Source organism: Rhamphochromis longiceps, linkage group LG10, assembly GCF_057381845.1.
Source record: "Rhamphochromis longiceps isolate RC_006_pf linkage group LG10, R_longiceps_female_GT1.1, whole genome shotgun sequence".
Taxonomy (NCBI): Eukaryota; Metazoa; Chordata; class Actinopteri; order Cichliformes; family Cichlidae; genus Rhamphochromis; species Rhamphochromis longiceps.
The window spans coordinates 15,273,466-15,300,857 of NC_140566.1; the positions used below are offsets into that span (position 1 = coordinate 15,273,466).

General features: G+C 40.7%; 1 protein-coding gene across 3 annotated transcripts in view; it reads right to left on the bottom strand.

Annotated features, from left to right (window-relative positions):
• Positions 1-27,392, bottom strand: part of LOC146660520 (serine/threonine-protein kinase PAK 3) — a 59,279-nt gene that overhangs the window by 11,710 nt on the left and 20,177 nt on the right. Inside the window, exons 1-5 of one of the 3 annotated variants that reach the window (XM_085420429.1) lie at positions 21,105-21,292; positions 4,108-4,301; positions 3,869-3,969; positions 1,367-1,520; positions 1,206-1,243 (exon numbers count right to left, since the gene is read on the bottom strand). In XM_085420429.1, the coding sequence (XP_085276555.1) occupies positions 1,206-1,243; positions 1,367-1,520; positions 3,869-3,969; positions 4,108-4,279 (465 nt within the window). In that variant the 5' untranslated portion in view covers positions 4,280-4,301; positions 21,105-21,292. Of the gene's footprint in view, positions 1-1,205; positions 1,244-1,366; positions 1,521-3,868; positions 3,970-4,107; positions 4,302-21,104; positions 21,293-27,392 lie in introns of those variants that run through there. The other 2 variants (XM_085420431.1, XM_085420430.1) reach the window with 2 other exon arrangements.

Sequence of the window (27,392 nt, forward strand, 5' to 3'; positions counted from 1 at the left end):
TTAGTCATTTTATTAGAGATTACTTCACAGTAATTAGAGGCATCTGTATCTGTGCAGTGCACCCATTTAAACATGGTCGCTTCTGGCTGTAGACAGAGCTGCTTACAGCAAACAAAACATTAGTTTTCACATATTTTTCTGCATAAAGTGATGTTGAAATAATATGAGGTACTGTAGCTGATGAGGACTTTCTTCAATAGAGGAGTTTTTGGCAACGTTCCTGTAATTCTGTTTCCTTAAGACTTAAAATTGGCACTATGACCGATAGCTGAGTCACCTCTGCATGCTGTTGAGCACTGTGACGGTCCAAGATTGAGATGCTTTAGAATAGCCTTACTGTGCTCACTCACACAATCTTTTAGATGGACTGCCACACCCATTTGCCCTTCACAGGCATACAGCTGTATCAAGCAATAGCTTTGCATGAAGAGATCCCAGCGTAGTTTGCCCGGGGCAGCAAATCCTACTAAACAGACTCAGATTCCACTTCTTCACCCAGCGTGCAGAAAGCATAGATTACTCTGGTCAAAGTCAGGAATGAGGTCAGCACAGCGGGAGTCCTTCTAGATGCAGTTGAAGCTCCCTCTATTTCAAAATCTGGTTAAGTCGATTGGAAAAATAAACAAAGCTCAGTGGTGGCTCTCGCAGCAGCCATCGTTTCTATGCGGGAGCTGCAAGAGTGTTTGTCATGTATGCAAAAATCAGGGAATTATGCCACATAGTGATGGCAGTAAGCCTCCAGAGGGGAACACGCACACTCTGTCCATTAGAGCGAGAAGGCTGTGTGAAGAGAACGTGCCTTAAAGTAACACGGTCTATTCTAGAAAATCCCAGAAAGAGACAGCGAGGGTGAAGTGATGAAGATTTACTGGGGTGTAGGTGGAGAGGCACATTAATACTCTGAGCATCAGGACAAAGAAATAAACCACCTAATATTGCAACTTACCTGTTAAATGATTACACTGTTCGATAAGTTATAAGAATTTATTTGCCTGCATCCATTAATCAGACATTTTTGAAAGCAATAAAATGTTGCAGAGATCGTGGCTCTGGCTATGGGTCAGAGATTTGATATACCATCGTAATAAGTCCAGGGATATGAAGAGAGCAACTGGCATAAACTCTGTTAGATTATGATTTCTAAATAAATTATTTAGTCATAGAAAACCACAAACAGTGACCAAAGAAGGTTTACAAGAACTCACCAGAGTGTTTGCTGCTATGTACCCATGTGCTGACTTGTCTGAAATGAAAAGAAGACATTTTTTTTAAAACAACATACTGAAAATCTTTTGTATTAGATGCAGATCTTTTAGCCTTTTATATTGCTAACTGACATTTTCCATGAGTATTTAGGTGAGATTACCTCCTGAAGTGAAGCTCATGTACTTCTGGTTGTTGACGGTCTCTTTGGAGTCATAAAACTTCAAGACGTCCAACACGGCCTGCGGGTTCTTCTTCTGCTCCAGCTTGGTGATGTTCGAGGTCTGTAAGAGCCGTGCCCACTGCTCTGGGATGCCCTTTACAAAGAGACAGAGGCCACAGGTTAAAGCATCTCGAGACAAAAGGATCAATCTGTGTCTGAGAGAAACACAAAATGTTTATGTAGGCTTTTCTCACATTTTTTAACGTCATGGTATATTTGATCACTAAAGCTCAGTGATCAACAATTTGAAACATCGATTAAATAAAAAGATCCTTAATATTCCATGTAAATAAATATTCTTTATATTGCCAGTCAACAACAAAAATTGATTAGCTTTTTATAAGAAATGAATTTTAAAAGAAAGCCGCTAGCTTTATCCTTGTATTTAATTGGTTAGTATAAAAGCATTATTGCTTTCTTTACTCGGAGCATAAAATAATCTTTTGAGACAATTCTTTTTTATCTTTAATGGGAAGTGAATATCCGTCAACAATGGCTTTCTTTCATGCCAGCTTTGTAAACTCATGCACATTTTTACTATTAAAAGCAAATCAGCTGCTGGAGGAAAAAAGGCTGGCAATGGAGGTTAAAAAAAAGAAATCATACTTGGAGGGAGATCAAGGGAAAAATCGAGAGCGATGTACTTTATTCTCCCTGAAAACCCTGAAACAAGTAAAAGTGGCTGCTTCAAAACTCTTAAAAGAGCTCTGTGTGTCACAGGCACATAGCTTTTAAATGAACAAGGAACTATTTGTTACTGGTCCTGTGCTGCACATTTGGTAGTCAAATAGTCCCGAATATGTAATCCTTAGTGTAAGGACGTTTTTATAGGGTTGTGATGATAAGACGCAAACTTCCTACAATTATTTTTTAGTATAGGACAGACTAGACTAGACTTTGCATTAGTAGTTTATTCCCAGCACTGTCAAACTAGTCTAGGTTCAATATATGTATCTCTGTTATTATGAGTGAGTGGGTGTACGAATATGTTAATATGTTGTTTTTATCGTTTACTGCATCTTTTTAATACTTTTCCCATTAACGAGAATCTCACCAAGGATGCTAACCAAATGCAAAGAGTGCAATAAAAACAACTGTTGTACACACAGGAGTCCGCATGGTCCTGTGAAAAAATAAGTACACCCTTACTGCTTCCAAAAGAACTGTTATGCAGCCAGGTGCTGCTAATAAAGTGCACTTGATGAGCTGGTTATCAGCCAGTGTGAGCACATCTATAAAAAAACACAAGTTTTAGCAGTTTGCTGGTCTGGAGCATTCAAATGTGTGTTAACACAGCCCCACAATTTGGCAAATTCATCCCAAGGTCAGACCATACAAAAAATTAAGAGCTAGATCTTAGACTCTACAGGCCTCAGCATGTTAAATGTTAAAGTTTATGACAGTACAATCAGAAAAAGACTGAACAAGTATGGCTTGTTTGGAAAGGTTGCCAGGAGAAATCCTTTTCTCTTTAATAAGAACACGGCGGGATAGTTTAGGTTTACAAAGTACAAGACTTTGGGAACAATGTCCTTTGGACAAGGGAAACCAACGTGGAGATGCCTGGCCATAATGCACAGCACCACATTTGGGGCTTGTTTTGTAGTCATTAATTCGACTAAAAACTTCTCTGGTATAGCAAAAAATATTCTAGAGTCAAATGTGAGGCTGTCTGACAGAAACTGGGTCATGGCACAGGACAATGATCCCAAGCACAGCAATGAATCTACAAGAGAATGGCTGAAAAATAAAAAAATAAAAAAGGTGTCGCAGTGGCCAAGTCAAAGTCTAGACTTCAACCTGAATAAAATGCTTTTGCAGAACCTTAATAGAGCTGCGTTTAATTAAATGCTCGCAAACTTCAGTAAAATGAAGGAACATAAAGGAGAGTGGGCCAAAATTCCCCCACAATGATGTGAGAGACATACAATTACTTCACATTATTGCTATTACAGGTGGTTCCCCGAGTTATTGAATAATGTGGTGAACTTAGTTTTACCCAAGACTGTAGTTTTTACTGTTCAAAATTCACCACAGAGTAGTAAATTGTATTCATACATCTGTAAAGCTTTAAATAATTAGAATAATTACCTTTGCATTTAAAAATCTGTGCTGGAACTGCTCTACTGAATCACAAACTAGGTAATGCCAAAGACAGTCTATTGTCTTTGGCATTACCTGGACCTAAAATGTAATTTACCAGGAAACACTGAAGGAATCAAGTGCAGGTTTCACTTGATAGGTTCGAGTGATTGTCATTCGGGTCACTTGTATTACCAAACCTATGTGGAGGAAATTTAATTACTAGCTGACTCTATCAATTTAGGGAAATGTGAATTTTGAAATGTGTGCCTGTAAGTTTGCTTTCAAATGAGAGGTGAATTTTAGAAGCACATCTGTCCTCATTTATATGCCTGATCATCGGGTGAAAGCGATACTCACTGTGAATTCTCCTGTTACAGCATCAAAGCCAACATGAATGGTGTGTTCGAAGTCTGAGGGTAGGGATATCTCAGGACGTTCCTTCTCTTTCTTCTTGTTTGCTAAAGGAAATTGACAAAAATCTGCTTACAAGCTCATTTATGACATCTATTTTTTTTCTTTACACACAGGAAACAAGTAAACCATGTGATCCAATGTGCTGCTGAGCCTGAAGGCGACATGTTGAGAAGGATACTCACTCTTGTCTCCCCCGGGGAAGATGGAACGCAGGCGGACCTTCTTGTTTTTCTCTTCAGGAGCCATTGGAAGCGGTTTGGATGCGTGATTCACTGATGAAGAGTCTCGGGAACTACTGTTCATTCTCAAGGGGGGGGCTGGTGGTTTCTCTTCAATATCAACACTATCAGACATCTTTAGTAGCACTCACAATGCCCTGGGAAAGAGAGAAGGAGAGAGGTGTAGGAGCTCAGTGTGAAAAAGTCTATGTATAGATCAGTAAGAACTCAAACAGCAGCAGGTGATGAAAGCTACAAAAACCCTCTGCACTGATCTTAGCTTTGAATTTCACTTGCACTTAGCCCTATGCATAATACACAACAATGTTAAGTTTGCTAAACTGAGGAATACCATTTTTTATACACAAAAGCATTATTTCCATTTGTAGTACATATTAGGTGTTCTGGTTCACCAAGACCTGCTGTGTAAAAGGGAGCAGGTATCAGTAACACCAATGAGTAATGACAATGAGTAAGTCAGATACAACATGAAAAGAAGGAGCTGGTGGGTTGCAAAGCGGTTTGCTGATGCACAGCACCCGTGGACAGGCTAAAATTGTAGGTCGTGTAGGCCATCGGCTCACACCCCATCTAATATGGACTGGCAGTGAGATCAGCTGATCTGCCAGGATTGTGGCTGCGCATGACTTCATGAAGAAGCTATGCCTGATTGATCTTTATTAAGGTCAGGAGCAAGCCATGGAGTTTAAGGGGCAGTTTTACAGTAGAAAAGCCACAGTAAAAAAACAATCCACAGTGGTATTTTATATTAATATGTTCATGCAAATGGTGTGCACTTACATTTTTCTACCTCAGTGGTACTTAAAGCACTTTACAGTGCTATAGTGTTATAGTAACAGCTAAGCTGCCATGCAAGAAGTCCAACAGCCATCAGGAGTTTCAGTGTCTTGGTAAGCAAAACTTCGGTATGTGGAGCGATTGCGGGACCAAACCATCAGCCCTTCAAGTGATGGATAAGGTAATAATTATTAAAACTAATTGATTAATTTCTTGAGGGTTTAAGGAGTCACAATGTTTCTTGATATTTAAAAGTTCTATTTCTATATATTACAGCTATTTCTTATATTTTGTAGCTTTGTAATCTATTGTATTATTTCATTTAGTTCAGTCTGTTACTGTCCTTATTGTCTTGGAGCAACTGTAACCATATAATTTCCTTAAGGATTCTGATTATGTTTCTGATTTTCTCCCTTGTAAAAGAGATTTGATTTCAGGAGTACTTCCTGGTTAAATATAAGTAACAGTACTAGTACACTTAATTCTTCCTATGTGGACACGGCTGATATTTTGCACGGCAGATTTAAATCTAATTTAGATTTAAAGGTTGACTCAACAACCAAGAACTGATTCTCAGAGAATCTGGCAAGAGTAAATATTTCCATCACTCATGCTCTAATCTTCCATCTACCCATTGCATCTACACATCTTAGACTCCTTGAGTGCCGCACCCTGAGGCCAAGCCCATCATGTGATGTGCAGCACAGGCATCCCAGAAAGCGGGCCATCCATGTGGGCCGCCCCCTTGCTTGAGACCTACATAAGCGAACAAAGACACGCTCTCAAGCTTTTACACAGCGAGCCTTGCCTTTGACGAATCACACACGTGCCTTCGTGGCGGCCTTTACAATTGTACTTAACCATCTCCTCCTCCACTAGGCACAGTTTGATAGATCACGCTGCACTCTTCCCTAACGTCCCAAAAGAACTGGTTTGGAATAAAAGAACTTGATTAGTGGAACGATGCGACATGATAAGAAGCCACCGTTTCATCAGATTTTGACAGTTACCAGCGTTATTACACAATACCTCTGGCTATCTCCATCTGCTGCCTCAAATTCTTGTCTTGTTGTGAAAGGGATTTGTCAGTAATGTGTCATTTCATCATAAACCTGTTTGGGCAGGACACCAGAACCACAAATCAAGGCTTCTCAAAACATGCTCATTGTTTGTTTATTTAACTGTGCAGTAACTACCTCAGAAACATGTCAGATTAAGAACAAAAAACCCCACAAAAACAACATCATCATTAACTGTTTCCCTGTTAACTGCTGATTGAATGTAAACATCCAACGGATTCAGTAAACAGATTTCATTATTCCATTTAAACATTAAACATGTTCTTCCGTTGCATAACATTACCAATATGCTTTAATGTGTAAGGAATTGAGTTTATGACTCGTAAGAAACAAACTACAAAATATGTGAAAGTTTATATTACATTAAATAAAAGCTTGGAGATCAAACATGGATCTGAGATAAAAGCTGCCAACATAATCTTTATGTCTAATTAATTAGACAGCATTTGGTATTCTCCTCTGCTAGTGACGTGATAGCTCGCACTGCGATCTTTTCAATTAGATTAACTATTCAACAACGACTGCCGGAAATTATTTGGCGAATATCAGCCCATGCACACTGCTGGCATTCAATAGCAGCCCAGCTCGCTGTAGATGAATGTAGAGTTGAAATGTAAAACATGAACATGAACAAGAACTGAAAACAAGAAGCGTTCCACCACTGGAAGATAGGGATAAAAATAATATTGCAGCATCTTCCTTTAACAGAGGTTACATCAGTTGAATCCCTGAGAAACCTTTAAATCACCCTTTCCCAAGAATGATCTGTTAAAAAAAAAAAAAAAAAAAGTGACTCACTCCTGACAGCACGGTTAACTGAAATTAGATTTTGATCTGGCTTAGCTAGAAGGCACCGACTATTTTTGAATAACCAGTCAGCTCCAGAGACATACTATGATTTTAAAACGCCACTATGTCGTTGCTATTATTTTAATACCGCATTTCAAAGATCTTATGAGATATATTGCTGGTGGGGGAGCACTATGCTGGCGCTTTCCATGCGAGACTCCAGACGACAACAAAAAACAGGTTTGCTTAGGTTGGAGTTTGGGCGTGTCACTGACAACAAAACCCAACAAAACTCTGCTATTTACAGAGGAAATTCACAATGTGGACACATTAAAGAAACAGGGCGTGTATACAGCACGGCTGTCCAGGCAATAAGGAAGACAAGGTTTGGTAACCTTTGTATGCAATCTGACACAATCAGCCAAATTTAGCTGAAGGATCGCAGGGATTATTAAGCTTTATGGCTTAATACTGTGGCACCAGGCTTACAGCGAGTGTGGAAATACTGTTGAACTTGACATCTAAACTTTTATTTAAGCTTTTGATTTTTTTCCTCCTCATATCCTTTTCTTTGCTTCTCAATCACAGTTACTGATCGTTTCTAAATGATCCATAACCAGACCGGCTGACTGTCTGTCATCTATCCTATTAAGAGAGTTCACGGGGTATAATTTTTTATAATCGGTGAAAAAGTGCAGCACTATAAGTGATTTAGTGTCACAAAGTGGCATCCAAGCTGTCTGTCTACCTTGTCTATGGATCATTGCAAAAACACAAACATCCCTGTCCTGTTAAGACTCACACAGCTGCGACTAAAGCCTCTGTTAATCCGTTAACATCATTTTTTTTTTGCTATCAGTTTTGCTTCGATAGAAGTCACACTGCTTTTACTGTCACGCACAGAAGTGGATTCAGTAACGTGCGCATTAAACAAGCGAGACCTGCCAACAGCGATGGGGCTCTAATCTGTCGAGTCAATATCTGGTCTGAAAACATGGAGGGAAGAATCGGTGGTTACAACATCAAACAACGACAGGAGAGTTTGAACTTTTCAAACATAAAACTAATGAGTTCTTGAGGTTTAGTCGGGTTAGTTGTTCCCCCTTTTCAGACATGGATTTGTAAAACTGTTGGCTTCTAATAGCCATTCTGTTATTAAACAGAGGAGTAAGGAGCCATGACGCATGCGTGATGCATTGGGCTCACAATACATACAGTTACATGGACTTCTACCCAACAACTCATCCATCCGCTTATGCAATTCACAGTGGCAGGCTGCGGATGGAGCCTATCCCAGCTGTCAGAGGGCGAGAGGCTGGGTACACCCTACACAGTCCCCATCAGTGATATAAAAAAGTGTTGGTGAAACTATTTTAATAGTTACTTTGATCATCAGCATGGATGACACACAGTCACAGGAATGCATATTTATAGAAACAGCTGGAAGCAATACACTGACTTATTCCTTTTAATGTTTTGTCCAATTTCAGATTGCAGTCACTACTTATGTCTCATTAGCCTGACCCGTCACATACCTGCTGTAATGTAAAGGTTTAGTTAAAAAAAATATGTCACTGTAATAGATGTGAAGCTTTAGAGCGAGTGGGAGAAAGCAACATATATGGATGGAGTTAGGTGGCTTTGGAGAGGTCGGTGTGTCTCTGACGACTAAAACGCACATGAGCGGGGTCGTCTGCACTCTGATGATGACAATTTACGGAACAGCTGATGAATCTGTTCAGACTTTTTCCAGCACACAATAATAAACCAATTTAAAGGAACTTCTGCGAGCAGTTTGGGCAGAGTGATGTCACAAAAGTAAAAGTGGGTTTACTGTGGCAAATTTTCAGAGGTGCACGGTCACACGTGAAGCTGACATATTGTCAGATTATTAGAAACGAGTACCTGTCTGAAAGGGCTCCTTTGCTTCATCAATACTCGTGTCCTCCTCGAGAGCACACACCACTTATATAAAAACATTGAAGTGCTCATAAATATGATAACGTTAGGAAAGAACTGTCCTCAGAAAGCAACGTGGCTGAATGATGGCTAAAAAAAAAAAATCCCCAAAACCCTCTTCGGGATGCTTCTGTTTATTTTAATGACAGGCAGTCGTGAGTGAGCACAACAAACAAAAACAGCAGCAGCAGCATCACAGTTAGATATTACAAATCTAAATGTGGTCTCTAATGCTGTATGGCTGTTTAGCTTATCACCTTCCTGCCGGCAGTTCTGCTGAACGGCTAAAGATGGCAGATTCATGAAGGCCCAGACATTACCGATTCTTCGCTCACATAAAACACTGACCTATTTACTGTGCAGACTGACAGGCAGGCAAGCAGTCAGTAAGTACACTGTCCCTGAAACAAGCAGCTACTATTTCTGAAACACACACAGCCCAGTCTCTTATACATCAAGTGTACAAATGACTTTTACCGATACTGAATTTACTGGTACGAGGTTGAACTACACCAGCAACGGGGAAAAAGGATTGTAAGACAGATTTCCATCGTTTCACTTTTAATTGAGTCAAAATGCAGAAGAGGAGAAGTGCAGCTGTAACAATGATCCATGACATGTTAATTTGACAGAAGTTACACCCCCAGCGTCATCCTTTTTGACTTGCTTTAGAAAAATGTGACATTTTGACAGCGATATACAAATGTGCAAGCCTCCTAAAAAGAAATAAGATAAAACACTAAACCCGCACAGACATTACTGGAGATGTTTTCACATTTCTCTTCTATAAAATATTGATATATCCATGAAGAGTAGGCATTTTCCTTGCTCTTTCAAACATTAATGCTGAATTTGAATGGCTAACCACAGGAAGAGGCTCTAATCTTGAGCCCATGGCAGCCCAGTAATGGCCCCACAGTGGGGGGAGGGCTCCATAAGCTCAGCTCTCCATGCCCCTGATTAGGACACGCTCTCTGGTTGACTTGGCTTCGGCTGTCCTTCTATGAAGGATGCTGATTACTTGGGATGGGATAGACAGCTTGAGGACGGTCAAAAGATAAGGAGGAAGGAGGGATACTTCGAAGCTGCACATCATCATTGTTATTTGCTCCATCTGTACAGAACTTTTACTCTGCATTTTATAAACACAGGGTCAGATAAATTTCACTTTACAGACGCACACAGTGTCACACAATAACAGCTGTCAACATGTAACTACACAAATGCCCGTCTCCCCCGTGGCTGGACCCTCAAGATCAGAAGAAAACCCGCAGTCATGTAGCCCGCTTCCATATGTCATCCCCTTGCATTTCAACTGGGGGGCAGGGGAAGCGATGTCTGACATTCATGTCTGTTAAAGAGGACTCGTGGTCAAACTAAATTAATGGCTGTTTTCATTTATCAATACAAGGCTGTGACTATGCTTTGAAACTTGGTGTACAATATTTCAGTAAATAGGTAAGTCAGAAAATCCTTATTTCTTCAGGCACTGACACTGACAGTTAAAAACCTATTTTTGGCAGTTCTTGGATTGTCATCCACATTAACACTTTCTGACAGTTTGTTGCAGACAGATGAGAAGCTTGGTGCCACTCCTATGTCTGAACAGGGACATGTGATAATGCAGTCAGCAGATTGTTTATCTCAACATAAGCACAGGAAGCAAAGGCACACAGCTACAGTCATGGTAAAAACACAGTACGGCATCTGTCAGTTCAAAGGTTTTACATATCAGGACCTAACAAATGATCCCATCCTAACCAGGTCTTAAAATAAGGTAAACGCAACTTGAAATGATGTGTGTAAGCACACTCTTCTAAAGCTTGCTTGCAGAACCAGTCTTTGAAAAAAAGGGAATTTTGTTCATTAAGGTTTACAGGCACGTGCTTATACATAGCTCTATTAAGGGAGCATTTCAATCAGGTTGAGGTTTAGATTTTGACCGGTCCACTTTGATTCTTTTCCTTTTCAGCCATCATTTTGTACAGTTGCTAGTGTTTGAGGGATCACTGGCCTATGTTATGACTCAACTCGAGCTAAGTTTTAGCTGTAAGGCTCTAGAATACTTTGGTAAAAAGTGTTCATGGACTCAGTGACTGCAAGGTACCGGGTTGATCTGATATCCTCGTGTTGGTGTTGTTCCCAGATCATCATACTAAATGTTGTTCCAGGATCAACATTGCAAGTGACCAATCAGAATGTTGTGACGTCATACTTTTGCGACTTCGGGAAAAACCGGCGTAAAACAAAAAACTGTAATAAAGCTGCGTGAAACCGCCTCTGTCCGCCGATCAACGGACCCTGACCCTAACCGTAACCCTTTAATAAACAGTAAGCAGAATTGATATTGTCCTTGCAACATTGGAATTTCATAAATGCATGAATGGCTTGGCGCGCAAAAGAATAACGTCACAAAAATGTGATTGGTCACTTGCAATGTTGAACCTGGAACAACATTTTCATGATGGTCTGGGAACAACACCAACACGAGGATATCAGATCATCCAAGGTACCGTGTGGCTACAAAACAAGCTCAAATCATCACTGCTTCACCACCGTGCTTGAGAGCTGGCACGAGATGTTTGGATATAGCACAGTATCATGTTTGGTGAAATCAAACAGAGAATATAAGTGGTGACATCTGAAACAGTAAAGGTAAATATTCTTTTTTGTTCCATTTATTGATTTTTTGCACACACCGTTTCAGCATTTTGGCTTTTTACTGAATTTAGAATGACATGGTTGTATTAAAATGGATATATGATGTGTGATATATAAAACCTTGGAATTGATAGTGGGTGCACTCTCTTAAAAGTAACAAAATGCGCACACAAGCACCTCTAAAGCTCGCAAATGTTCAAACTACAGCTCTTACTTTCTATTGTTCTGCATTAGTAAAGTGAATTTTACAATTTAATGTAATACTGTTCAACATTTAAAAGAAAAAGTAAAAGCATCAAAAGCACATCTAAAACTCATGACAGCGACTTGATTCCCGAGTCACAAAAGAAATTCTGACATTTCAACTTTTGTCAAATGAAGCTTCACTTCTTTGGTTTAAAGCTTCTACTGCAACACTCTGTAACTCTGCTTTGCATACAGCTCCAACGTCTGGTTCATGAAAGGGACAAGTCACAGCTGCCTCACACACTTTTATTGTAACAGGTGGCAGGTGAGACAGAGGTGTGCAAATTTATTCCTCGTTTCATGTTTCAGTGGGGGAAGTTTGGCTGTATGTAGAAAGATGTTGTCACACTTCTAATAGTCATGCCAATACAGTTAATATAAGTTCCATAATATAATAACCATACCTGATCAAGAGCCTGATGACAGGTTTACAACATATTCAAAAGTATGCCTCCCTGCACAAAGAGTGAGACTTCTTTCATTTGTTTATTTTTCCAGGGTAAAAAGAATCACATGTTTCACTGGAACAAACAAAAAAAACATCTATTTTTAGGGGATACACGCGCCTTGGGGGAAAGCTATGAACATCTTTTAATCGTGTGAGTAAAAAGGCTTATACCCGCTCATAATATGCCAACTAGAGCATGATTACACAATATCAAAGGAAAAAGTAAATGAATGAAACAGCTTTCAAATACACTTTGAAATAGCACTTCAAATGTCCATTAACACAGAGATCTGAGGTCTGAAACACAGCTGATGCACATACAGTATATTTTTCTATCCAAGTAGCTTTTCTAAGACAGAACGTGGTGTTTTACTTCAATCCAGTGTTTGTAATAGAGCTCTCTGTTCCCTTCTTCTTCTTTTTTTAAAATGCACAGCACAGTTTGGAAATATCTCTGATCACTGACCTATTATTAGACACGAGCCAGAGTATGATCTTGTTTCATCCGATCATAGTCTACAAAACCACATGTATAGGAAAGAAATTATAAATATTAAACAAATTAAATGAAAATATTACACCCGGTCATTTATCAATTGTGGGAAATGCTACTTATATACATATGTATGTACAGAAAAAGAATAGCTCTTTAGTATGTCGAGTACTGTATGTCCTATTGTGCAGTTAAACTAAATGCAGCCTTGCACTTTGGCTTCCAGGAACTGTATCCTGTTCTAATGCTCGGGCGCATTCAAATTTGGGATGTTTGGGGTTTTCCTGACATGAACTCTTCCCTTCAGGTTCCTCTCACAATATATCTATTGGTAGAAGAACAAGAATTTCACGTATTCCTCTTTAGGAACAATCCAAACCACGTTGACCCAGATGCAGTAAAATCAGACCCAACCCATGTCACTAACACCACCAAGGTTGAGGTTCTTTTGCAGGAAATGCAACGTTTTCCTTTCGTTCCCATCTGTCGACAAAGGCTTTCCAATATGTTTCTGGCTTTCTCATGTGATCTTTAACAGACAGAAGATGAAAACCACTGTTCCTTTAGTGAAGTTCTGGGTTTTCTCCTTGCAACCCTGTCAGATATACCATTTAATCCAGTCTTCTCATCATAGTGGACTCAAATATGACCATTAGCTAACTTGAGAGAGGCTTTTAGTTGCTTAAAGATTACCCACGGTTCCTTAAATTAAACCACTCCTGTGGAGGGTAACAGTGGTCTTGAGTTTGAAAGCAGTTTTAATTTTTATTTTAGTGAGTTCAAATGTTTTTTTCACATCAAGTTTTAGCTTTCAGTTAACTATAATAACCTTGCTCCAAATGTTTTTTCTCTCCCCGAAGGGAGGGAGCATGCAATATGTTTGTCTCTCTGTCTGTTTGTTAGCAGTTTAGCATCCACAGTTTTCAAGATATCAAGTTCAAATTTTGTGTGACGGCAGATATTAATAACAGCTTGAGCTGATTAATTTTGGTGAAAATCTGATCAATGTCAAGGTCACACGAAATGTGACTGGTCTTGTTTTATTAAGTAACCCTGTTCAGACTGATGAAAATCAATAAATCTCACTTGTTGATGCCATGATTTATTCCTTTGATTGTTTTGAAGATCAGACTTAGATACATGTTTGTTTTAATTTAAAAACAGGCAGCACCCTAACACCTGATTCTACTTTTACCATCAAACTAACGGTCAACAGTTGACGTTTACTTGCTTTGTTTCTACTCGCATTTCATTTGTTTATGTGGCGTGACTGAGACACGGCAGGACCACAGATTCGGTGTTAGAGCCATTCTATTTATTCTAGCTGCAGCTCTCGGCTGTCAGCTGCAAATCACACCACAAAAAACTAACACACAACAACACAATTATGTAGGTCAGTGGGCGTAATTGGGGATGCCGCGCAGGTGCATGAGCCCTCCCTGCACGGCACCGCAGACCACGCCCCACCACAGTTTAGTTGGGTTGTTTTGCTACTTTTCCGATATATGAAAGTTATGTTCACGGTTTGTGTCACATTTAGGCAGAAATGTAAAAATTTCCAAAGGATTCCCAACTTTGAACTGAAACTGTATCTAATCAGTGTAAATTAAATCACTATTAATTAAATTAATGTAAATTGGACAGTATGCGTATCATACATATCTGACTTTTTGCAAATGACAAGAATAAATTAAGCGTTCCAGTAGCTAAACCATTTAGATAAAAACTAAGAAGATAAAATCACTCAGTTTTGAGGTGCTTATATTTGTACACTGAAGAAATATTGCACAATATTCTCACCTATGCTGCTAAATTAGATTACTGCAATGAACCCTTTTGCTTGGCTGTTAAGTTTTACATTGATCTTGTCCCATTCCAATTAGCACAACACTGATTAGATTGCAAAGGCACGATGATATAACCTGCCTTATTTTCTCTTCAGTAGCCAATTTATTCCCTCGCATTCAAAGCATTCAGTGGTATTACCAAATATTATCCCTTTGGTTCACTTACTTTCAATTAAACAACACTCTCCTGACAGATTTGGGTACACCGATCCTCATATTTAAAACAAAGCAGAAACTGCAGGCTCATTTTACCCCCACAGTCTACACTCCAGCATGACTCTCATTTTACTGAGCACCATCCTTTCCCAAATTCCCCTGCTGGGGAGGCTTGAGAGCTCACTCTGTCATTTAATATTTAGTTCTGGCGAACCTGCTCGAGTGCTGTTCCCTCAAGTGTGTGTATGCACACACACACACACACACACACACACACACACACACACACACACACACACACACACACACACACACACACACACACACACACACACACACACACCATGTCATGTCTTAAACCTGCAGTGCTGCTTTTCTCATTGGCTGTAGATTTTTGTGTAAATATTGCAAAAAATATTAGGTTAGAAGACACTTTCTAAAATAATTGAATAAACTATAGTTACGAGTACTAGTGAACAGCCAGAGCTGACAAAATTACCGTTCCCTGTGTGTTATGACAGTTTGAGTGGCTCTCTCTGTATGAGCTGGAACAGAAGTACTTTTTAATTGAAGCAGTTTATCCTGTCAGGTGGTAAATTTCTATCAGATCTGAACTGCCAGCAGTATAAATGAGCTAAGCAGCATTGTTAACATGTGATAATTCCTTCCTGACAGAAAATTCTAACTGTATTCAAAGCACATTTCTATGACTAGTAGTTTATTTATGGGCATTTATGACATAACAGAGCAAACTGATCAATACTTTCCCTAACAGGATGAGCTTCCTCATTCCTCATATTCAAAAAAGCCTCTCTTAGCCCATCCTGACAGCCCACCTCCAGGTAAAATTGTGTTGTGGTCAGAGTCTGCTTTTCTTTGATGCATGAGCCTCACTTAGAGAATAGACTTAGCTTAGCAATAGACGAGTTTCTGATGACTGAAAATCGACATTTAAGACCTTTATCATTATTAATTAACCATGAGGTTACATCGAAGCAAGCAAATCCTGCTTCAATAGGCAACTGTTTTTAATGTTTGCTCCAAATCCATCGGTTAACTTTGGATCAGTTTCTTTACACTGACAGAAAAATCAAACTCAAATGCTTCTGCTTATTGGTCTGATGTATCTACAGTGGGAGTAAGAAGGAATATTGATAGAAGAACTGTGTTCCGGACTAATTTATAAATCTGCTAGAGAAAAATTACTAGTAAAACCTCAGCTCAATTCTGCTAGTAGTACGAGAATAGAAAGTTCACCTGGCTACAGGAACCATTTAGCTCAAACTTGCCCAGTACAGCTGGCAATTGGATGGCATCCAGGTGAGATCATGTTCTCTCCATGAACAAATTTTTCCAGAGTTGAATGGGACAAGGGCGGAGAGCATCTCTTTTGAGAGGTTCCAGTCCAGGTCTTTTGATCTTCAACTGAGTGATTACTTCACACTTAGTAGTACACTCCAGGGCTGAAAGATTAAGCATGTGCTAAAAGTGCAGTATATCCAGCAACCACTTGAAGCCCACTGCAATTCAATAACAAATCCTAATACTTTCTTTTGTTAAAAATGACAAAACTACGGGAATGGCCTGATACAAAAAAATCCAACAACAATAAAACAGACAGAAGGTTAAGATTTAAATTTGGGGCTTGGCTACATTGGTTGAATGGGGACACTGATGTGGGCACCTGTCTTACCTCCACTAATTTGAGTCAGTGAACTGGATCTGTTAATCCAGCATTTTAAACATGATTATTAAACAAATATTATGGCTTACTGTGAGGTCCAGTCAAGGTTATAGATGCAGTTATTTAACCAAGCATGTAAAGGTTAGCTGCTAACTTAGCACTCCATCCCCTTTTCTAATTATGGTTACATCTGCTCTCAGAAAACCAAGATGATGATTTCCATAAAAGTAAAAGAAAACCTTCAAATGCCCAGTATAATATGTTCATCCTTAATAGAAGTATATCAGATCAACCTGAGAAAATGTTTTACTGTAAAAGCAATACGACAGATTTAAACAAAAATCTTGATTTGTTATGTTCTTAAATGTATAAACTGCAAAATACTCAAGATGTCTAAAACATTTTACAAATTGGTATGAGGTTGAGGTAGGAAACCCTCAAATCCTTGAACAGAGCAGATGGTTGTAATCCACTGTTTTATTTATATGAAATAAAAACACTATTAATAAAGATTCATGAATCTTTAAATGTAAATTATAACCTCAACATGAATTCCAAAAAGAATAACAAGAGGCAGCATTCACACACCTAGTTTTTCATTTTACAGGCTTATTACAGGTAAAAAGTCTCATGACTAACAGGTAATTTGTCTCAGTTTAGAATCAAACTATACTTTCATTTCTTTCTTCAAAGACTGCTGACCTGACTTTCTATACAACCCATAGCATGTCTAAGTACAGGTGAGCATCACATGTTTTATTATTGTCAGGTTTTAAAAAAAAGGTACCACAGGGTTTTATCCACTATTGTGGGATGGATGAGCTTTTCCGAGGGCCATCTGGAGGCAGAAAGGGGCATGATTTCCCTCCTAAGCCAGCTGGTGCACCTGCTCCGAGTACCACTGAAAGGGCTAAGATGTACCAATTGTAATGACTGAAGGAAAGAGTGGAAACAGTCTCCCCAAGTGCTTTCTTTTTTTTTTTTTTATTCCAGCAAAGTATTCAAGGTCACTAAATAGTTTCCCCTGAAACTGTGCGAAGCGTTAAAAAGCTTTGTGGTGTGTTCTGTTTGTTCATCGCATAGCCTTACTGTTCTCTCACTACAGCCGACTGTGCTCTACTTTAATAACCTTTCCCCTGCTAAGTGCACAGAGCTACATTGTGGTTTTGCATAGGCAAACACTAGCATGGGACTAATATTTGTGTCAACAAGAGAATCAGCTGAGACACGCTCACTCTACTTCGATGCAACTGAGACCACAAACTGAAGCACTAGTAGTTCATCTGGAGGCAAAGCAGTGCGTCAACACTGCTCCAAGGTCTCCTCTACCTGAAGACACAAAGCTAAGATCATATGGACAAAAGCAAAACTTTTTCCATTAAAACTCTGCCCTGAATTTTCTTTGGCTCTCCAGATGTTTTCCAAACACACTAAGAATCTTTGATATACAATCATGAAAGATGGAGCAACTGTGAAGTTCTCTCATTAAGAAGCAAAGCACATACAACCAGAATAATAATAAGAAAAGGTCTGAAAAGTGAATTTCAAACGATCAGGGAGTTACATCTTATAAAAGAGGAGATTAAACAGTCACCTTGTGGTCACAGTATCTGCAGATCATCTAGAGTCCTTTCGTTCTCTGGAAACTATTCCTACTTGATGGCCTTTAATATTTTTCTATCTGTTCATCTTCAGACTTATTCAAGCTCACTCACTTCTCCAACTCTCTGCAAACCCATGACAAAGAGAAACTTTTTAATCTGTTAACCCACCCCCAACCCTCTCACTCCCCCTGCAAAATTTGATCCCTATATTCTCCACAGCCGGCATCCATCTGGAATATCCATCTTACTGTTAAGGCATTAGAACTTAAATACATCTGAAATATCTATCATGAGGCTACATTTGCGGTGTGTATTTGAAACATTATAAACTGCAGGCAATATCTTTTTTTTTAATGAACGCAGCCAGACAAACAACACATAAACAGATAGACAAATATACAAGCAAGCTTATTCTAAGTAGCAACAGACATCAAGTAGGGAGATTACACAGGGAGCTGTGTCAATGTGTCAGTGTGTGAGTGTTTCCTCTGTCTCTCTCCATCCATCTCTCCTGCTTACTCCCCTCCCCTTTCGGAGACAAAATGGCCAGATGGCTTGCAATCCAACATGCTAATCCACAACACAGACTGTAGCTCTGACACACCTACCATAAGACCAGTGCTCCACTCTCAACATCTATACCCTTAAGCACACACACGCATGTATACACACACAGGGCCAGTACACTTTCAGCATGAGTCCCAAACGATAACTTCACTTAACAATAGCAGAATAACTCATTCAGACTAAGCCCTCAACAGATGGAGGCTTAGTTGTATGTGTGTGTGTGTGTGTGTGTGTCCTGCTATCATATTTCAGGCAGGCCAGTTAGCAGGCTACAGGCCAAGATGAGGTTCTGTGTCTACTGCTTTTGTTAGCTGAGGTGAGGTAAGAGAAGCCGAGTGTGTTGGGTTACACTGAGCAATGGAAAACATGGGGAAACCCAGAAGAGCACATAATACACATGGAAACAAACTGGCTGCCATAGTTATGTTTTTTTTAAATAAAGGATCATTTCAGTACACTAATGAAGTGCTGCTCCTATTGTGTTATTGATAAGATCACATTAAATAAAAACACTGCATTATTTTGGCTACTCGGGCCTGGGCAGATGAATCAATGAACATCACAAGTAAAAGAAAAGTACTAAAGTTACACAGTGGTCAGTTGGTCACAAGTGGGGAAATCATTTGCATTAAAGTCAAGCCACAATATGCTTCCATTTTGCCAGCAGAGTGCATGTTTACATAACAAACATATGCCCGAGTCTATAATTTCACTTAGATTTTCAGTTAAACTGAGCATACTTTGCACTCGTCAGAAAATTCAAGAGTATAACACTTTGAGTGGAGATATCTATTTTATATAAGAGGTGCGTAACCAACTCACAGAAAAAAGCTCATACAGGTAAGAACGCGCTCTGTTGATGGTAAACAGCTACACGCACAGATACAAAATGGAGAGCTATTAATTGCCCATTTGCGTGTAATAGACCTGTGTCGATAACGGTGCGATGAATATATAATGCAATGTGGCATGTGAAGCAGAGCATCTAAGACTGGTGTGAAGCACAGCCAAGAGATCAGTGGAGACGAATTTTCCAGCGACAGCTTCGCAGATCAGTTCGACAGAGGGATGCATAAATATTAAACACTTCTACTCTGATGGTATAGCAAAACCTGATTGTCTCGCCGCCTTCTGATTGTGACGCTGCATTGGATTACCACTCTGTATCCGGCCGTTTTTCTGGAAAGCTTGGAGCTGGGTGATGTGCTACACTGGGAAGAAAAAATATTTAATAGACCAACCAGAGAGTTCTGGGCGTATATTAGATAAATTGTGATGGGGGGAAAAAAGCCAATGGTTCTGCCTTGGTGTTGAGGAGTTTATATAGTAGACACCTTAAATATTTTAATGCAAAAATGTAGTAAAAGATGTAGTTTAACTGCTTGAAATGCAGTCATATTTGCTTGAAGTGTGGACAGGAGGATTAGTGTGAAAGGGCATGCAAGACATCGATCTCAATGTAAAAGGCCAATGTTCATAGCGAGCAACAGCTTCAGTAACCCCTCCCCCAATCCACTTTATAATCATCTCACCCTCCCTAAATCACTGATATGACTCCCTAACATCTTCCTCTTTCACACTAAAGCCAGACAACAGGTCTCCCATCAGGCCCTGCTTCTCAAGGGATGACTGTGCTTCCTGGGAGAGGAATCTGTCCTTCCTCTACGTTGGCCGGGACGGCAAAATTAAAATCGGAGCAGGTGATGGAGAGGCACACATTCAGCTTTGTACTGTGGCCAATTCTTCCATCATCCTCCACCACCGAGAGCTGTAGAAGAATCTGAGGTAGAATAGCTCAGCTTTCACAGCACCGGCCCCCACCCCCACTCCGATCCCCAGTGAAGTCAGGTGACCAGATGTTGTATATCTCCCTGTCACCACAGCCGCCATGAAGCTGCTACACACATCCATGTTAAAGCGAGGAAGCGGAGGCACTTCACCGCTGTGTGGGTGAGAGATCACTGAAAGGCACAAATGGAAATACAACTCATTTCTTCTTGAAGCCCACTCTAGAGAGGCCATACGTGAGGCGGTGCAGAGATAACAAAAGAGCATCCATCAGCATATTAACCATCCATCCCCCCCCACCCCACACACACACACACACCCACGTACCCTCCGAAGCATATACAGCTCACATCCATCCACAAGCCGCGGGTTTACAGACCCAAAATAGCGTTGCTTCTTTTTTGTTTCAGTGTTGCCGCTGCAGCTGCTGCATTTCTCCAGGACTGACACACACACACACACACACACACACACACACACACACACACACACACACACACACAAGGCCTGTACAAATGCCACCATTGATTTTTGCACCCCTCCTTCAATAAAGATGCTATTTGTGAGGCAAAAGGGAGTGTACACAGAAACAATGTGATGCACAGGATGGTATATAATGATATAAAACATGCCCGTGCCATCTGATGCAGGCATCCATTTCCATCTCGCCCTCACTGAGAGACTGCTGATGAAACAGCTGCCTCCTTAGCAGGGCAGAATGCAGAGTGGAGGAAGAAAAAAAGGCTACAAAGCACCCCTACATACACAGCCCCCTCCTCCTCTCCTCCTTCCTCTGCCTCCCCCTTCCACATCCCTTATTGCACACACAGAGAGGGAATTACCTGAAATATGTCTTCACATTCTCTTGCTCAGGTTACGCCTTTGGGCCCGGAGTAGTGGTAGATTCATCGCTGACCGTACAGTCCTAATGACAGTTTAAAGGCAGGATTGCCATTCTCTTGTCAGACCAGTTCCTGACCCTAAAAGCAAGCTTGTTCGGCAGGCTGGATGCTTCACTGGCTGCTCACTGTTCCCTAGCCCATGATGTCATCCACCCTGGTTTGCTGATTGGCTGAGGGGTTGAATATTAATGCAGGCAGCTGGTCCAGGGGAGGGGAAAGACAACAGGCAGACACAGTTGGTTTTCTGGTTAACAGCTCAAAGCTGCAGAGGGAGTATGATGGGCGGATGGCATTATGCTGCACATTAAGCTCAAGACTGTTTCTGTTGCAAACACGGAAGACACTAAACACGATGCTAACCTGAGCTGTGAGTACATGCCGCTGTAACTTCAAAAAACATCAGATTTAATAAGAACAGAACAGCTTAACACAGGTGAGTTCATATAAACAATCAGAACTGGCAAAGCCTCTCAAACATTTCTGCTAGAATAGCATCAAAGTCAGAGAGAATTAATTTGCAAGAAAAGTAGAGACTTTACAGTTAATTGTAAAAAGAAAACAAATGCATCCAAACATTTTTATTATCATTATTATTATTATTATTATTATAATAGAGCTCTCAATTTACCGGTCGATCTACGTCCCTACCCTCACCTATGGCCACGAGCTGTGGGTAGTGACCAAAAGAACGGATACAAGTGGCGGAAATGAGCTTCCTCCGAAGGGTGGCTGGCCTCTCCCTTAGAGCTAGGGTGAGAAGTTCAGCCATCTGTGAGGGGCTCAGAGTAGAGCCACTGCTCCTCCACATCGAAAGGAGCCAGCTGAGGTGGTTCGGGCATTTGACAAGGATGCCTCCTGGGCGCCTCCTGGGTGAGGTGTTCCGGGCACGTCCCACTGGAAGGAGGCCCCAGGGGCAGACCCAGGACACGCTGGAGAGATTATATCTCTCGGCTGGCCTGGGAACGCCTTGGTGTTCCCCCGGATAAGCTGGAGGAGGTGGCTGGGGAGAGGGAGGTCTGGCCTTCTCTGCTTGGGCTGATGCCCCCGCGACCCAGCCTCGGACAAAGCGGAAGAAGATAGATGGATTGATTATTATATACTACAACTACTGCTACTTTCAGCCTAATGGGTTTTCTTTGTCTTGCTTATTTAACAAATTAGTTGCTGTTGCTATGCAAGGATAAACTACCTACTTTGCATGTTCCCCATGTTTTTTTAAAAAAAAAACAAAAACAAAATAACATTTAATTTTCTGTATCAATGTTTATATATAAAGTTGCTTTTGTGGTTAGTGCTCTTATCATATCTATTTTAATGTAACTGAGAACGTGTTTTAATGACAAATTAACATAACAGTGTTTGTTTTTTTTATATTAATATTTACCAACATTCATTTAGTTTGTTTGTTCCCCTACACCTTGAAATTTGAGATAAATCCACCAAACACTTGCAGGTAGTGAAACCGGAGTCTCTGAGTTCAAAAGCAGGCGAACACGACAACCAAAACTGTCGCTGCAGTTGCCCTAATTTGCCTATGATGTCATCCTTTTCCTCTATCTCACCTGTGATTGGCTGACTGGCACAGCATCTGCTCAGTCTCATGGCTAGTGCTTTTAGCTCAAGGTGGAGGCCTATCTGTGGCTCTGTGAATCATGGCTGGTTGTCCTGACAACCCCTGTAATGTCGATTCCTTGTCAGAGAGTAATATGGCTGTTCGGTGACGGTCTGTTCACTCAAATGGAGAACTGCAGGAAGATAATGCCCCCTTGCAGTGCTTTCATTCACATTTGAAGGTAGCTTTTAAGATTTTTTTTTTTTAAATGAACAGCAAATATATTTTCAAAGAAAACTAAAAAAAAAACAGCTTTGAATTATTTATTTAATAATTAGATTTTTTTTAGAATAATATTAGGTGTTAGTGTTTGGTAATAATCCTCAGGCTCTTAAATCTTGAGGATTTTACATTCAGGAATGATCTAGTGCACATTTATTTTCTGACAGTATACCTTTTATCTATTGCAGGCAAGTGTTTAGGATGAACTCATTAAACCCTGCCAATATAGAAAAGAAGGAAAAATGCTAATTTAGCTTAGCCACAAGAACATTTGAACTTGACAGGCGACTCCTGTTTCTTAACTGAGTGGTTTCGGCCCTGCTCCCACAACAAAACAACCTGGGTTGCATCGGAAATTAGTCAGGGGGATCGACTTACTAGGGAAACGCTTATAAAACCCTGCAGCCTGTTTTAACCACTTCTTCATTGATATAAATGACAAAACTTGTCATTAAGGTGACACTGAGGGCTGTAAAACGCTGTCTATATGGGGGAAAGTGTTAAAGCTGAAAATAATCTTTGCTCTTAAGGAAACAAAGGATAACTATACACTAAAAGGCAGATAGGCACACTTATAGAAAAGTGTTAAAATGACAATAAATCTGACAGCATAAGTAAAATGACAAAGCCTTTTCACCAAAGGAAAAAAATGTGTTTGAGGATAATACTGATTCTCAATCTATTTGGTATTAGTATCTTAATTTCATAACATCTTTTCAATTACCCAATGACTTTGCGACAGCAGTATCCACATTAAATATCCATTTTTCTGTACATGTGAGTGTATTTGTGAATAGTCAGCACCAAAGCCACAGCAAATCTGCCATTGCCAACATGTTGACAGACAAAATACTTTTGGCCACTTCAATGTCACCAATTTAACTGAAACCCACATAAACACAAATGGATGCAAGCTCTGGACTTGAGCTCATTTTTTGTGAGGTAGCAGTGTTTATTACTGAGCCACCATCAGGCCACAGCAGGAACCAGGAATGATCAATTCATTGTCTCAGATGTCCCATTTTTTTCCTGGGACTTTTGACCAACTGTGTTTATGAAATCGACCAGGCTCCACAGTTACAAAGCACTGCAAGTTTCCGACACTCGCGAGGCCCTGCCCAGCTTCTTGACCTTCCACCTAATTAAGAAATGTGTGCTTATGCTAATATCCAAATGAACAAATTATGTTTTACTCCTTCTCTTTTTGTTTTGAGTTAAATTACCAGGTAAAATGAATAAAGGATTATACTTTTCACCTGGATTAATGTGCTTTATGTGGCCCATGAGAAAAGAAGGCCCTTTGTCTCCTGAAAAAATAAACAATCAAACAAAACAAAACCCAAACCGGGATGGCAACAATGATTAGAAAGGGCACAGACCTCCTACTAAAGCCGGTGTGCTTCTTTCACAGCCACATGCCCTTTAGAAATTCTGTACTCATACCTGCTACCCCATTATAAATCCCAATGGATAAGCATGTGTAACCCACATCAGATTTGTGGGTTGTGCTGCTGCATAAGGTTGGAGGTGTAATTTTCCCTCCCCGCCGCTAGGAGGCGAGTATGCCTTGAGATGACTTTCTGTTAGTCAACATTTCCTGTTGTGGAAGCCATTACTCACGAGGCAACCGCTACTCACGAGGCAACCGCCAAATTAGCTGAAAGATCCTGGATCTGAGATCTGTGAAATACGGCCGTGGGAAGCTGCGTCAGCTGGACGAGCTATCTCACCACGAGCTCCGATTGGTTTTTGACCAGGACTGGATCATTTGAGATCTGAACCCACAGGGTTCAGTGGCGAGCCAATCCCAAGAGAGTGACTGTCGACGGACCCGAGTGCGGTGTGGCCAGCCGTGGGATCCATCTTCAGCGAACCTCAGGACTATTACTACCTTCCTTGATACAGATAAGACTAACACTTTAAAAATCTACCCGGGTAGTGTTAGAACCAATGGACAGAAACACACACACACACACACACACAAGGAACTCTAATTTCTCTTTCTAAAGAGAAGTGGACTGAGCAACGGGAGCGGAAGCTCTTTAATTGAAACTCTTTGGAGAATTTCCTTAAAGAGGATGTTGTTTTGATTTTATTTTTGGGCCCTTTAATGTGCGTTTGTGCACTGTAGGAAGCCGGCTTTAGACAGGCAGGGTTTGTAAACTTTACAACTTTCAATACAGTTTCTACTCAAATCACATCTATTCTATCATTGTGTGGTTCCTTCTCTGCTGATCCTTTCAAGGCTCCATAGTCTTACCTAGAACTTTCTGATACTGGTCCAAAGTCGTTGAGACAATAATTTAATGCATATCTCATGTTGTTTAATTGCAATACCTGTTACAAAAGTGGCGAGCCAGCCAGGAGCCTAGTTAAGTGTCAGCAGTGAAACATATCTCAAGTTTGGGGAATTGTATGAAAAAAAAGTTGTTTAAAAGTTGTTTGTCATTGCCAAAGATGGAGTTCATAGCTAACTCAGGTATCAAAGTCCCTAATGCAGTGATTGTAAGTGGGTTGCTTGAATCGCCAGAAGATGAGGAGATTATAGACTTTCTGAAGAAATTTGGTTCTTTTAGGCTTGTTTCAGTAACTGATGCTGAATCAGAGTTTTATAAAAACCTGATTATTGAATATCAAGATGGTGCCGCCATTGAAGCCTTATCTTCTCTTTTGCCTTACACACATGAACTCAAAGAGAACCCAAGTGTCAGGTATCTCGTTCAAGCTTTGGCTAGCATTTACACTACGAAGGTTGGCTGCAATGTTACCAAAACCTACCTCAATGAGATAAAGAAATTGGCAAAATTAAGTGGGAAAGACTACGAAGAAGTGCTGAGAGACATGATGTCAGAGATCAGTGAGGCAATTGGAACTGACAGCATTGATGAGGCATCTGTAGCCAAACCGTTCGACACATCTCTTGAAACAGTTGAAACCTCAGAGCACCGGATGTTCAGAAGTCCCTCCTTAACAGATTCCGGTCAAGATTGCCCCAAACCAAAGCCACCCACCATCCTGAGGCAAAATCTACCCATCAGGGAGAGTGACCTCCATCCACCTGAAGTTCAAAAGGTCATCGTTGAACACATTGTAAGGAAAAGTGACTGTAACACATATCCACATTTTCCCATCAAGCTTCACCCATTTTCAGGAAAAACCCCAAGACCCAGTAATGAGACCGACTACGACACATGGCGATCACATGCTGAGCTTCTCAGGAAAGATCCCACTCTGTCCAATCTTCAGAAGTCTCGGAAAATGGTTGAAAGCTTGCTCTCCCCTGCAGCAGATATTGTTAAAAGGCTAAGTCCTGAAGCTACCCCTGAAACTTACCTTCAACTGCTGGATGCAGCCTTTGGAACTGTTGAAGATGGCGAAGAACTTTTCGCCCAGTTTATGAACACTCTTCAGGATCCTGGTGAAAAGGCTTCGTCTTACCTCTGCCGCCTCCAGGCTGTTCTAAACCTTGCTGTTAAGAGGGGAGGAATTGCTGCTGAAGAAGCAGACAAATATATTCTCAAACAATTCTGCCGCGGTTGTTGGGACAACATCTTGCTCTCTGACCTCAACCTAGAAGAAAAGAAAAGTCACCCTCCAGCGTTTGCAGAGCTCCTGTTACAGATCCGTACTGAAGAGGATAGACATGCAGCCAAAGTCACACGCATGAAGAAGCACCTCGGCTCAAATCGACAGCGGGCCATTACTAGCTCGCAAAGCACATGTGCCTGCAGCCAGCAAGTAGTGATCCCACCCGAGTCCAACACGTTGGCGGAACTCAAACAGCAGGTCGCATCTCTTCAGAGCCAGCTTACCGCATTGATGTCAAAGAAACCCCAAAAGACCTCGAAACCCAAGGGGAGCGCTGAGCACACATCCAGCCAACCACTACCACCTAAACTTAACCCTAGAGCACCAAGCTGGAAGCCCTCCAACCCAAAACAGAATGCAAGGCCAAAAGCCTGGTATTGTTTCAAGTGTGGTCAGGATGGCCACATTTCCTCAACTTGCACTAACGAACCAAACCCCACTCTCGTTGATGAAAAAAGAAGTCAGCTAAAAGAAAAGCAGCGTCTTTGGGATGCAACCGACCATCTAACTCCCAATGAAAATTTTTAGATGTAGCCTCAGTTGTAGGGCAAACTGAGGCTGTAGCAACTCACCAGCGCCCTGTTAATAAAGACGCTACACCTAAATTAAGTGCTGCTTTGAACCAGTGTAATGTCAGGAAACACCTTTCGAAGGTTTCCCCAAAACTGATAGGTACAAAGAGTACATGCCAAGTGATGATCCAAGATAAACAGTTTAACTGTCTGATGGACACAGGTTCACAAGTGACTACGGTTACCAAGTCCTTCTTTGATCAACATCTGTTCAAAACACAGATAGAGCCACTG